At 44.2% G+C, this 14,217-nt stretch overlaps 1 protein-coding gene across 16 annotated transcripts in view; it reads left to right on the forward strand.

The window, feature by feature from the left end:
• ZMYND11 (zinc finger MYND-type containing 11) overlaps positions 1 to 14,217 on the forward strand; it is a 130,296-nt gene that overhangs the window by 104,127 nt on the left and 11,952 nt on the right. For 13 of the 16 annotated variants that reach the window (XM_078075066.1, XM_078075062.1, XM_078075071.1 and 10 more), the window contains 6 exons: positions 3,116 to 3,193; positions 5,314 to 5,406; positions 7,530 to 7,617; positions 8,142 to 8,197; positions 11,250 to 11,327; positions 12,161 to 12,279. In XM_078075066.1, coding sequence (XP_077931192.1) covers positions 3,116 to 3,193; positions 5,314 to 5,406; positions 7,530 to 7,617; positions 8,142 to 8,197; positions 11,250 to 11,327; positions 12,161 to 12,279 — 512 coding nt within the window. The remainder of the gene's footprint in view (positions 1 to 3,115; positions 3,194 to 5,313; positions 5,407 to 7,529; positions 7,618 to 8,141; positions 8,198 to 11,249; positions 11,328 to 12,160; positions 12,280 to 14,217) is intronic. The other 3 variants (XM_078075068.1, XM_078075070.1, XM_078075075.1) reach the window with 1 other exon arrangement.

Raw genomic sequence — 14,217 nt, forward strand, 5'->3', positions numbered from 1 at the left:
GCCATGTGATGCAGAGGCTCTCCCGATTATTTGTAGACATTGACCAAAATTATCCCTATGCTGCCGGGTGATGGGAACAGTTACCAGAACTCACTGGGCTGTATCTGAGCTGCACACGGTCGCAGAGAGGCCTTTCCTGAGAGGTCTGCGTCCTGCAAGTAGACAACGCATACAGGTCTTCAAAGCCTGAGAAAGAATTGGGTCTGAAATAGCCTGCAGATATTTAAAAGCTTTATTTTTGTTTTTCTGACCTTGCTGTTAAGAGCAATCTGCTTCTTTATGTTATAAACAGAATAGCATTTAATTTCTGTTCAAGTGGCTTTTTCCTCAAGCCACTTTCAGTGTCTTGGTTTGGCTGACAGGCACAATTGAAACAGTGTGTGGATGTCACCTAGGAAATCGCGAGTCTCACGGTGCCGCCCTGACCAGAGGCTGCAATGCTTCATTCATTTCTTCAGTGAAATACTAAATCTCTAAATTGTAACAGGGAAGTGTCAGAAAGCAAGCCCATAAGGTTAGCAAGTGTGGGAGCATCTTATGGCAAACGTTTGGTCTTGAGGAACTGTGGGGAGAGGCCACATGCATTCAGGGTCTCTTGTTGGTGTGAGCTCCCCCAGCGGGGCCCACGGCCTGCAGGTGTGGGAAGCAGGCACCTGCCCCCCCCGGGAGTGCCCAGGGCAGCCAAGGTCCAGGCACAGAACCCTGTGCTGTCCGACAGCTGCAGGAGAACCCATGTTTGTCACCAGATTTTGAATCGATTTATTTTCTAAGTCTCTAAACAAACAAACAAAAGGGGTTAGATTCTGACAAAGAGTGAAGTACTTCATAGGCTGATGTTGAGAGCACAGAGAGGGAAAACCATCTTCCTGCACAAATGTGGAATCCCCAGTCGCCGGGAGAGGGCAGTTGTCCCGGAGTCCCCACTCCACACCCCTCTCTTTAAGGGCTCCCTGGGTTGAGCTGCAGGTATTTAAAGGGAGACCCAGAGACGAGAGTATTCCCGCTCTGCTTCCTTGAGGGAAGGTCTGGAATAATACGTAGTGAGCACTGAAATTATGCTTTGTTACGTGAAGTGTTGGTTGTCTAGTTCCCATAAATTGTATGTCACCTGTTAAAACAACCCTAACCCCGTGGATGGTTTTACAAGACTTGTAACCTGATAGAGGTTGATATTTTATTTGAATTTACACAGATTTGTGATTTAATGATCAGACTGATATTTGGGATCAGCAGTTTTAGTAGCACATCCAAAATATTTTGGAGTTAACGTGATAGAGCATGGAGCTGGAAGCTTTTGTTTTTATTCTCTTTAGGAGAATATAAGTTTCCCAGGGGGTGAAAAAAACTGCAGCCTTCTTGGCCTTTAACCCCTTCTCTTCTCCGATTCCAACAGTCCGTCAAGGTGCTCATTTATGTAGAGAGCAGTGCATGACAGGATGTCCATGTTGCAAGAACGTTTGCCCCAAATCAGGAATAGCTGACCCCGAGAGTCCCGTGCACGCTCCCTGTGTGCATGCAGATGCACAAGTGTCCTTCTCAGTGGTGCTGGGTTTCAGGAGGGAGCCGCTGTAGTTCTCATGTGTGGCTGTGGGTCTTGTGAAAAATGAGGGTCCACAAGCTACACCGGAGTTGTGCCCCCCCCCAAAGACTCTAAACCTGGAGTCCAGGAAAGGTCCTCACGTGGTAAGCTCCACACCTGCACCAGGGTGCTCGGTTTCGGCCACATGTCCCAGCCAACTGAGGAACGAGCGGATGCGTGAGTGAACAAAGAGATACAGAGCACAGGGACCTTCCCTCAGAAATCTCAGCTCGTGTGCTCGCTGGTTGAAGCCCAGCTGCGTTTCCCAAAAGTTCACCAGTGTCTCTGGGTATGGACAGGCTTGAAAACTGCTCTGTTACTGGTATCCCTTAGAAGCTGTGTGCACAGGTCATACGTTAGTCGAGCACAACAGAAGCAGTAATTGTGTCAGAGTCCAGGTGAGAAGTGGAAAGAAGGGGCCAGGGTTATTTTTTATTATTTTTCTAAATTTTATTTTAAGTCATCTCTGCACGCATCGTGGGGCTCAAACTCACGACCCCAAGATCAAGAGTTGCATGCTCTTCCGACTGAGCCAGCCAGGCACCCTGGGAAGGGACCACATCTCCAGGAAAGAACGTGTTTGTCCATTTTCCGTTCAGATAACGTCGTGTGTGTGTGGGTGATCAGTTCACTCACGCCACAGTGAAGAATTCTTAGTTACCTGAGAAATGTTTGCTCCTTCCTCCAGTCTGTGACCATAGTAGGATGACTTCCTGCACGTACAGCTCTTTGGGAGCAGTGACTCCAGTGGGCAGAGGCCCGTCCTCTGGGGGCCCGAGGGGGTGAAGGCTCGGGACGTCCTGGCCACAGCTAGTCAGTCGTGTGAGGTGCTGCCTCTGTAGGGTAGGGGTCTGCTGGGAGGCCTCAGCCTCGACAGAGGAAACGGGACATTCGTCTTTGTTTGCTCGCTGTCTGGGAAGGACATGAAAGGGAGAATCCTGTCTTTCTCTCTTCACGTGAATTTAGATTTTCTGAGACATAAATTGAAAAAATTAGCTCTTTAGGTCAGGCTGATAGAAATTGGAGTTCTTACTGCACAGACTCCACGACCCTTGGAAACAGATAAGCAGGTGTGCGGCTGCACTGTAGAATTCGTAGATGACATGGACTTCAGTAACCTTCCAAATGAAGAATAATGTGTGTTGAAATTTACCCTTCAATATTACTAATTTAAAATGTTCCCTAAAGGGTTTTGGACAACTTTTTTTTTTTTTTTTTTTTTTGGTGAAACAAGTGATTCTACATCATGTCATTATTATGTCATCATTTGTTTTATCTGAAAATGGTTGAAGTTCTGAATATCAAGAAAAAATGCATAATTCTCTAAGGTATTATGTCAAATACAACAACTTCCATTTTATTGTCACATTAAATGCTATGCACGTTTCAAAGATTTCTTTGTATCAAATACGTTGGAAATAGTGCCTCTTTTGATAGTCTTTGCATACTGTAATCTTTTATGTATAAAAGTCTTTTACATGAATACAGACCTGTAAATAATCACATTTTATATCTGGCCTTTTCTATTTTTAACAGAGCATCAAGAAGAAAAACACAAACAAACAGGAGATGAGCACATACTTGCGGTTCATCGTCTCCCGCATGAAGGAGAGGGTAAGTCCTACGGAGGGTCTCAGGACCTCCCAGAGTGTGCTCCAGTCCTGTCCCTTCCTGACCAGGGAGTAAGGGACACGGAACCACTTACAGCAGCATGAAGGGTGCAGAATGCTGCCGCCGAAGCTCCTTTGTACATAAGAGGCTTGTTTTGACGGGCATTTCTTTAGCTGCATTAGATTAGATCGTCACTGCTTCTCTCTGCTGATACATTTCTGTTGGTTCATCTTTTATTTTTCAAAACCTTTAATTGAAGTGTAGTGGGCATGCAGTATTCTATTAGTGGCAGGTGTACAACACCATGATTTGACATTTGTCTACATAACTCAATGCTCCCCACTAAGAATAGTCACACGGTGTCATGACAGTGTTATTAGCTGTGTTCCCCATGCTGCCCCGTTTGTCCTCGTGACTTACCTATTTTACAAGTGGAAGTTTGCACCTATTTTCCTATCCATCCCTGACCCTCCCTGTCTCTGGCAACCACCAGTTCTCTGTATTTAAGAATCTGTTTCTTTTGGTTGGTTGGTTGGTTGGTTGGTTGTTTAGATCCCATGTACAGGTGAAATCATATGGTATTTGTCTTTCTCTGACTGGCTTATTCCGCTTAGCATAACACCCTCTAAAAACACCCTCTACTTCTATAAGTGTCAGTGCAAATGGTAGGTATTCATCCTTTCTGATGGCTGAGTAATATTCCATTGTATATATGGACCACATCTTCTTTATGCATTCATCTGTTGAAGGACATCTCGGCTTCTTCCACAGTTTGGCTATTGTGAACATTGCTGCTATGAACATTGAGGGGCATGTGCCTCTTCTTTTCACTACATCTGTATCTTTGGGGTAAATATCTAGTAGTGCAATCGCTGGATCATAGGGTAGCTCTATTTTTAATGTCTTAAGGAACCTCCATACTGTTTTCCAGAGTGGCTGCACCAGCTTATATTCCCGCCAACAGTGTAGGAGGGTTCCCCTTTCTCCGCATCCCTGCCAACATTTGTTGTTCCCTGTCTTGTTAATTTTAGCTATTCTAACTGGTGTAAGGTGGTATCTCTTTGTGGTTTTGATTTGAATTTCCCTGATGGCTAATGATGTGGAGCATTTTTTCATGTGTCTATTAGCCATTTGGATGTCTTCTTTTAAGAAATGTCTGTTCATGTCTTCTGCCCATTTCTTAACTGGATTACTTGTTTTTTTGGGTGTTGAGTTTGATAAGTTCTTTATAGATTTTGGATACTAATTCTTTATCAGATATGTCATTTGGAAATATCTTCTCCCATTCTGTGGGTTGCCTCCTTGTTTTGTTGACTGTTTCCTTTGCTGTGCAGAAGCTTTTTATCTTGATGAAGTCCCAAAAGTTCATTTTTGCTTTTGTTTCCCTTGCCTCAGGGGACATATCCAAAAAATATTGCAAAGTTGATGTGCAAAAGTTTACTGCCTATGTTTTCTTCCAGGATTTATATAATTTCAGATCTCACATTTGGGTCTTTACTCCATTTTGAGTTTATGTTTATATGTGGTGTAAGAAAGTGTCCAATTTTGGGGCGCCTGGGTGGCTCAGTCGGTTAAGTGTCTGCCTTCGGCTCAGGTCATGATCCCAGGGTCCTGGAATTGAGTCCTGCATCGGGCTTCCTGCTCAGCGGGAAGCCTGCTTCTCCCTCTACCTGCTGCTCCTCCCTGTCCCCCTGCTGCTTGTGCTCTCTTGATCTCTCTCTCTCTCAAATAAATAAATAAAATCTTCAAAAAAAAAAAGAAGTGTCCAATTTTCCCAGCACCCTTTAATGATGCTCCACATCATTAGCCATCAGGGAAATTCAAATTCAAATCAAAAGTGGTCCTTTCGTCCTTCTCCCTGTTGTATATTCCTGCCTCCTTTGTTGTAGAAACATTAATATTTTTACATTTTTAATTCCATTTATCAAAATGAACATTTTCATTGATACTGTCTAAAACGAAGTGGAATTTTCCAAAATGTTCTTTCTATCAAAACCCTAAAAATGTCACATTAAACTATATAGTACATGCACATTTTTCTGGTAAGTTCTATTGTTGAGAAATTGTTTTCACTTGTCTCTCTCGGGCTGTGTTTGAAAGTGATGTATCTGCTGACCTTTCAGGCCATAGACCTTAATAAGAAGGGCAAGGACAACAAGCACCCGATGTATCGGAGGCTGGTGCACTCGGCGGTCGACGTCCCCACCATACAGGAGGTAAAGCCAGGCCCTTGGTCCTGTTTCCGATACACCCAGAGCTCCCAGGTGACTCAGCAGCTCCCAACTGCACATGATGCTGGTGCCATTCCTCCCTGAGGGAGTGCCTGCCCATCCTCTTCCTAAAACATAAGCGGCAGGACCCCTGTCGGGGGCATTGCTGCTGCATAGATGCCGTGTACCTGCTCTGTGCACACATCGGGCATCCTCGGGAAACGGCCTGGTGTGAAGCCCCCCGTCGCTTCTTGAGAGGCAGTGTAGTCGGGTCACCTTAATGTTTCAGATTCGAGGATCCCCATCTGGATGTGGTTTCTTAGCCTGAGCACCTGCTGCTCAGAGGCCCTGTCAAGGGGACATCAGAGCGTAGGACTGGGGTCCCGGGGAGCAGTGACGTGAGCCTCAGCAACACAAAGATTATAACCAGGAAACCTAACTGTTCTTGGAGTTCTTAATTTTACCTTTCCTAGCCAAGGATTGTTGATGGGTTTGTTAATATGTAATTATAAGTTGCAATAAAATCCAGTTAAAACATTTAACATGTTTCTACTTAGGGTTGCTGAATTACTAATTCTGTACTTGACGTGTCATTTTGAATGTAAGACCTTGTGGTTGGCCATAATAGTTTATAGGGAGACCATAGGAATAATTCTAAGTCATTTTACAAGTTTCTTAATCCCTTGGCCGCTGGGAAAGACTGAAGGGGTAGTAGTTCAGTACAAGAGGGGGAATGAAGGTTGGTCCGTATAAAGTGGCCAGCAGAGCCTGGAACAAAACAAGGAGTTTTCACCTGACCTCCTGCCCCCAGGTTTCGTGTCCTCAAGCAAAGCCTCTTTTCCTAGACTCTAATGTCCTGAGGACACTGAAGAGCCCAGCTGCCCTTCCTGCCCCCTTCATGCCCCCACCTTTGCTCGGCTTCTTCTTCTCCTGAGGGCACCTCCATGCTTCCCCTAGTCGGGTCCTGTCTGATCGTAGAGAACACCAGCTGGGCTGACGGTGTCTTAGCTTTGTGCTTAGCAAGTGCCGTCCATGAACAAACAGCACTGTAAGGAAAAGAAAGAGGAAGACATGACTTTATATTTTCAGGAGCTTGCAGTATAGACCAAAGTCGAGGCCACGATGGTGCAAACGTTGGAAATCACAGAGTTGCTTTGAGAATGCTGGTTGTGTATCAGATCACCGGGGAGCTGTAGACCACACCAGTGCCTGGGCGGACCGAGCCCAGGGCACTCAGAAATTCAGAGTGGGGCTCAGATGCCAGTATTTGTCAATAGGCCCCGTGACCGTCGATGGCACACGGGCAAGCACCTCCAGCAGGGGGCATCCTGCAAGCCTTCTCGAAGAAAGGACAACTGGAGTGGGTCTCGGAGGATTTCAACAGAAAGGCGGGATCTTAGCTATTCTTTAAAGGCCTTTGTAGTCTACATTATTTTCAAGCTGATTTCCTAAAAGTATCACCAAGATAAGAAAATGCCTCCCTGCTACTTCTAAATAACTTTGCCATACCCTTCTTCCAAAAACTTTGCCTCCCCTGCAAAAACCCCTCAAATTCCCTCCATAATCCTTCTCTCTGGCAGCTGAAGGCAAAGCAACAGAGAGCCCAGTGATGGAAATCCTTCATATACAGCATCTAGTGTAGGAGGAACCCTTGCGTGGCATGCACCTAGGACCTTATTTTAAAGTTATTTATAATTCAGTTCCTAGTCCCACTTCAGAATTATAAATATATCTTCTTCGTGGTCATGGTAGAGCGTCACAGAGGCTAATGGTGGTTGTCTGTTTTCAGTCTTTGTACAGTGTGTTGTAGAGATGGTAGGTGTGTAGTTCGGGTCTCCCTAGCGCACTGAGCAGAGCTCCCCTTCGTCACAGCGCTCAGAAGCAGTGTGTTTTCATCGCCGCAGAATGAGAGGTGCACGTGGCAGGCGGAGCTCAGCCGGCAGCTTAGCGGGGTGGGCGGGGGCCGCCTGACTGTGATATTCCAGCTGCAGGTGGGCTTGTCCAGGTCCTCACATGTGTCCCTTCCGTGCTGTGGGACACAGGAGCGGTCATAGTGTCCTGGAAAGTTCTGCTGTGTCCCCGTGCTCTAACCCTGTCTGTGTAATACTAGACTCTGTCGCCCTCTGCAGAAGGTGAATGAAGGAAAGTACCGAAGTTACGAAGAATTCAAAGCGGACGCTCAGCTGCTTCTGCACAACACCGTGATTTTCTATGGAGGTTGAATGGTTTTTTTTTTTCTGTGCATGTTTCTCCATACCATTTACGTTCTGTGTCGGGAAATACCTTTGACAGAACATACATTCAAAACATTAATACTTTAATGATTTCTAAGTAATAATGTCAGGGTCTCAACTCAAAAATATTTGGTAATGTGGTTTTGGCTTATAAAAGTGGCCCAGAACTCCGGCACAGTAAATGATGAAAACGTTATTCCTTATAGTTTTAGACATAAACTTAGTTGAGGGGCTTTTTATAAGCACTTTGATTAATTAATGTCCCATCATTCCAAGGGAAAGAAAGAGGCCGTCTGGACCTAGAGGTTCAGTGCTCTCTTGAAAGCAGCATGAAAGTTGCCCGTAAAATGTTGTTTTGCTGCCTGAACTTTATTTAAAATAGACATCTTTGTTTAAAATGGTACCTGTCCACTTGTGTCTCCCTGAAAGAAGATGTACATGTATTACTTGGGGCCGTCTTGCGTTTCTAGATTACTGGTAATAGGTCATCTCTGCCTTTAATTACAGCAGACAGTGAGCAGGCGGACATAGCACGGATGCTGTACAAGGACACCTGTCACGAGGTACCGCCCACTCCCCACAGTGCGACACCGGCCGCACTCCAGAGTTCCACTCTCACACGCCTTCAGCTTTGCCATTTCCCTTAAATATAGTTTTGTTTCCATGTCTGACATACATGGAAATAATGCTGCCAGAAATCCTGGGAGTTAGATCTAGTTGTTAAGTAACTTCTACGAAGAAAGTTTGTTTCCTCTTCTGTAACTGCTCTCAAGGGTGTTGGTTACGTGAGGCAGGCAGGTGTGTGGCACTGGGCAGACACTCAATAAATGTTAGCCTCTTTTTTATTTTTACGTTGAAGTGTAGTTGACATACATTGTTGTGGTAATGTCAGGCTTCCAAGTCCACCCATCACTCACTGCTCATCTGGACAAGCGTAGTGCTTCCCGCACCACACAGCGTCATTACACTGTGACCGACAGCATCCCTGCTCATCCCTGAGACTGACTAACTTTATGGCTGACGGGGCCCCCCACCTCCCCTCCCCTCTGGCAACCACCAGTTTGTTCTCTGTGTTCATGAGTTGCTTTTATTTTTGTTGTTTAGTTGGTTGGTTTTTCAGATTCCACATATGAGTAAAATCACATGGTATTTGTCTTTCTCTGACTGACTTATTTCACTTAGCATAACACTCTCTAGTTCCATCCATGTTGTTGCAAATGGCAAGATTTCATTCTTTTGGATGGCTGCATAATATTCCATTGTGTATATACCACCTCTTCTTTATTCATTCATCAGTGGACATATGGGCTGTCTCCATAGTTTGGCTATTGTAAATAACACTGCTATAAACATCAGGGTGCATGTGCCCCTTTGAATTAGTGTTTTTGTTTCCTTTGGGTAAATATCTACTAGTGCAATTGCTGGATCACAGGGTAGTTCTATTTTTAACTTTTTGAGGAAACTCCATACTGTTTTCCAGAGGGGCTGCACCAGCTTGCATTCCCACCAACAGTGTAGGAGGGTTCCCCTTTCTCCGCATCCTCACCAACATCTGTCGTTTCCTGACTTGTTATCTCATTGTGGTTTTGATTTGTATTTCCCTGATGTCGAGTGATACTTAGCATTTTTTCATGTGTCTGTTGGCCATTTGTATGTCTTCTTTGAAGAAGTATCTGTTTATGTTTTCTGCCCATCTCTTGACTGGATTATTTGTTTTTTGGGTGTTGCGTCTGAGAAGTTCTTTATGCATTTTGGATACTAGCCCTTTATTTGGTAAGACATTTGCGAATATTTTCTCCCGTTCCGTTGGTCGACTTTTAGTTTTGTTGACCTTTTCCTTTGCTGTGCAGAAGCTTTTTATCTTGATGATTCCAGTAGTTCATTCTTGCTTTTATTTCCCTTGCCTTGGAGACATGTCTAGCAAGAAGTTGCTGCAGCTGAGGTCAAAGAGGTTGCTGCCTGTGTTCTTTAAGATGTTGATGGATTCCTGTCTCACATTGAGGTCTTTAATCCATTTTGAGTCTATTTTTGTGTGTGGTGTGAGGAAGTGGTCCATTTTCATTCTTCTGCATGTGGCTGTCCAGTTTTCCCAACACCATTTGTTGAAGAGACTGTCTTTTTTCCATTGGACATTCTTTCCTGCTTTGTCGAAGATTAGTTGACCATAGAGTTGAGGGTCCATTTCTGGGCTCTCTATTCTCTGTTCCATTGATCTGTGTGTCTGTTTTTGTGTCAGTACCATACTGTGTTGGTGATCACAGCTTTGTAATAGAGCTTGAATAGTTTGTTTCCACGTCTGACATACCTGGAAATAATGCTGCCAGAAATCCTGGGAGTTAGATTTAGTTGTTAAGTAACTTCTACGAAGAAAGTTTGTTTCCTCTTCTGTAACTGCTCTTGTGATGCCACCAGCTTTGCTTTTCTTTTTCAGTATTACTTTGCCTATTCAGGGTCTTTTGTGGTTCCATACAAATTTTAGGATTGTTTGTCCTAGCTCTGTGAAAAATGCTGGTGGTATTTTGCTAGGGATTGCTTTAAATGCGTAGATTGCTAATATTTTCACAATATTTGTTCTCCCAGTCCATGAACATGGAATGCCTTTCCATTTCTTTGTGTCATCTTCAATTTCTCTTATCAGTGTTTTACAGTTTTCAGAGTGTACAGTCTTTGGAAAAATGTCTATTTAGTTCCTCTGTTCATTTTTAATTGGATTTTTTTTTGGTTTTGAGGTGTGGTAGTTCTTTATGTATTTTGGATATTAACCCCTTATTGGATATATCATTTGCAAATATCTTCTCCCATTCATTAGGTTGCCTTTTTGTTTTGTTGATTGTTTCCTTCACTGTGCAGAAACGTTACCTCTTTAAATGAAAGATCCACGTTTGAGTTCCTATATAGATTTTACAGGCAAAAAAACCTAGACCACAAAGTTCTTATTTTTACAATAAATGAATTATATATTAGGGAACGTCTTTTTGATTGGACACACTCACATGAAACCATACTGAATCTTGCAAAATTGTCTTAATTTATATAAAAACTCTTGTTTCTTGATTTCAGGTTTGACCTTTGTTTTTTTCTCTCATTCAACAAATATTTATTGAGTGTCTGCTCTGTGCTGTGCAGTGTGTTAGGGATAAAGTGGTGGTCAAGGTACTGCTTTGTGCTCATGGGGCTTTACTCTGAAGAAAGACTCAAAAAAGAAACAGACAAAATACATGTCTTTACAAGTTGTGAAAGAGTGTTAGGGAGGCAAATAAGGACTGAGGCAGAGAATGAGGAATGAGGCAGCGTAAGGACTGCTGTTGTCGGTATTGGGTATTTATGATGGGCAGGTCAGCCCGACCTGTCTGAGGACATAGCATTTCATGTGAGGGCTGACCGGTGGGACAGCAGGGGCCAGGCTGGGAGCATAGGTCAGACATGCAGGTGGTATGAACGGGAGAGTGGCCGCTATCCCAGTATTTATTGAAAAATGAAATGGTTAAGCTTAGGAAGAAAATGCAAGACTGATGTTGCACATGAGAGAGAACGTTTGTTAATTACACGGATCTGTTTTATATAGTTGAATGTTCATGTTTTATGTAGGCTAAAATAGTTGCTTTTCTTTTCTAGCTGGATGAACTACAGCTTTGCAAGAATTGCTTCTATTTGTCAAATGCTCGTCCTGACAATTGGTTCTGCTATCCTTGTGTATGTGAAATTTTGTGATTTTCTGTTTTTTACCTCTTAAGTGTGTGATGTACTATTCTAAGGAAGTTTATTTCCAGTTTGCTCAAGGGTTACAATCCTTCCGAGATATTTTTCTATCATAGTATATGTGGTTTTAATGAGCATAAAACCTGAAACACAGGGTTAACAACTTGGCATCATTATCCATTTCTGACTTTAAAATGAGAAACTTAAGAATAAACTCTGGGTCCCTTAATATATAACGAAGTGAATTTCTGCCTTTTCCCTCATTCTTTCACAAGAAGGATAAGGCTTTGTGTATGCTTGTAGTTGTGTGCTATCTCCTGGAGTGACACGATTTCAGGAAGGGTGCTCGCTGCCTGTGATTGGAGGGACAGCAGCCAGGCCCTGGGCGCCAGGGGCCGCCTCTTCAGGACCTCACTGTGCTTCCCAGGCACTTGGGCGTCTCTCTGATTCAGTAAGCCTGGAGCAGGGCCTCACACTCCCATTCCTAACCGGCTCCGAGGCATTGGTCTGCACCTCCCAGCACAGTGAGGACATGGTGTTTACCACTGTTACTCACATGCCTCGGCTGGCCGTGGGGACTGCCTTGTCCATAAGTGCTGCAGGCTGTCTCTTCTGAGAGCTGAGGGTCCACATCGCTCCTTTTATGCAGATTGCAGTTTTTTGGTATATTTCTTAAAGGCAGAATCAATCTGAGAAAAAGTTCTATGGGTTTAGGAGTTAAAAAAATATTTTCGAGATAATGGACTATACTTACTAGGTTGTTCATTACTAATGATGTACTTATATTTAAAAAAACAATGTGACAAGGTAAAACATTTTATTTCCAGATACCTAATCATGAACTCGTTTGGGCTAAAATGAAAGGCTTTGGATTCTGGCCTGCCAAAGTCCTGCAGAAGGAGGACAACCAGGTGGACGTCCGCTTCTTTGGTCACCACCACCAAAGGTGAGCATGGCCCCGCCTTCACCGCTGACCTCCTGGCAACCCTGGTGCCCGCCAGGTGGTCCTTGGTGTTCGGAGAGCCCCTCCGTTAGAAACAACCTGGAACTTACTCTAATCTGGAGAAACACCTTTTTTTTTGCACTTATTATCCATTGATTTATTTTGGTTAATTATCTTTTCCTTTGTTCTTGAGAATTCAATAGAATACATAAGTACAGGGGAAAAAATTAATAAAACCAGGAAACCTACTACCCAGAATAGGAAATCACTAATACTTTGTCGTTTCTACCTTCTGTTTTGTTTTGTTTTGTTCGTTTGGGCTTGTAAAGTGTTCACTGAGTTCCAGTGGATCAGCACGTACTGGACAGTGACCAGGGACGGTGGTGGCTTCAGTGCCTGACATGGTGGGACGGGGTGAGGCAGGAGGGTGGGAGGACTCCCGGAGTGTGGCCGCTCTGCGGTCTGTGATGACTGGATGTGGTCTCAGTTGTCTTAAAGCTCTGTTCAGGGCCACACGCACAGTCATTGACGGGAGCAGGAGGCCGTGTGGATGCTGTGATCTGAGGTGTGTTCAGGATTACACACGTGTCACTCCCAGACCTCGTTTCCAACCTAGATTTTTAGGTTCCTGTTGCTAGGGAGGTGTGTATAGCAAAGCCTGAAAGTTCACCTTTTCGTCATGTGAGAATACGTGTATCCCAACAGTAAAGACTGTGAACTGTACTATGAAATCATAGCTACCTCCTTCGTTGTGATGCCAAGGCCTTAACATTTATTGAGCGGTGAAGTATGGTTCTGAGTAATACTCACTAGTAGGGCTGACTGGACGCTGACAAGGGTCCCCAGACACGGCAGCCGCAGGGAAGGCACCGCGTCCAAGACGTGGTCCGAAGGCCTTTGCGAGTCCCGCAGCGCCTCCCGTGTGCCTGACACGTGGGGTTTGTGCAGTTGTCATCACTGTGAGAAGCTACACAGCAAGGGACTGCATTCCTCTCCATAGTCTTCGTTTAAATAGAAATTCAGTGGCAAGCATTTTTAGTGGAATTTAAATAAAGAATTTAAAAAATTAAAAAGAAATAAATGAACAAGCAAAAAAAAAAAATAGTGGCAAGAAACCTGCGACTAATTTCCGAAAGAGTAGTTCCTTCACTTCCTTCACAGACAGATGCGCGCTTAGCGGGCCCTGTCGGGGCAGGAGACGTAAGTGATGCAACGTGAACGAGCTGTGGTGGTTTTCGGTGTTCTCAGTGCATCACACCCGGTGTGTTCCATCTGCCGTGGGAACAGGCAGCGCATGCGAGGCAGGGACGCGGAGGACAGCATCGCGGCTCTGCTCTGTCTCCCCGTCGCAGACCGTTGTCTAGTCCCTCACCCACAGCCAGGGCTTCAGTAAGACCCGTCTCCAAAGAGTCCTTGCAAGGGTTAATGAAACCTTTATACACAATCACCGAAGCAGAGTGCGTGGTTGGCAGCAGGGACGTCATAAAGATACGCGTTACTGCAGATACCCACGTGACGGAAGATCTAGTTAACATAGAGAAACCAAGAATTCAGGCGGTTTGTAAAATGTTCGAACTGTTTAGTGCCTGTGTTACAGTTTTTCATCCACGTTCAGACAGCCTTACACTGTCTTCAACCATGAATGGTATTTTTTTGTCATTTAGTATATTATTCAGATCATATTTTAAGAGAACGTGAGCTAATCTACTTGGGTTCTGAAGAGAGAATTACAACATTACATTACATTTCCAGAGGTTTTTTTCTTCTGAATTTATTATTTCCTGGAAGATTTAATCAAAACAGTTCTGGACAGATGGGACTCTGAGGACTTTACTGTAGAAAATACAGTTGACCCTCAAACAAGAGTGAGGTTAGGGGCGCTAAGCCCCCCCAGTCAGAAATTCACATCTAACTTTTGACTCCCCCAGAAACTTAACTGAG

The sequence above is a fragment of the Halichoerus grypus genome, chromosome 6 (genome assembly GCF_964656455.1).
Source record: "Halichoerus grypus chromosome 6, mHalGry1.hap1.1, whole genome shotgun sequence".
Lineage (NCBI taxonomy): Eukaryota > Metazoa > Chordata > Mammalia > Carnivora > Phocidae > Halichoerus > Halichoerus grypus.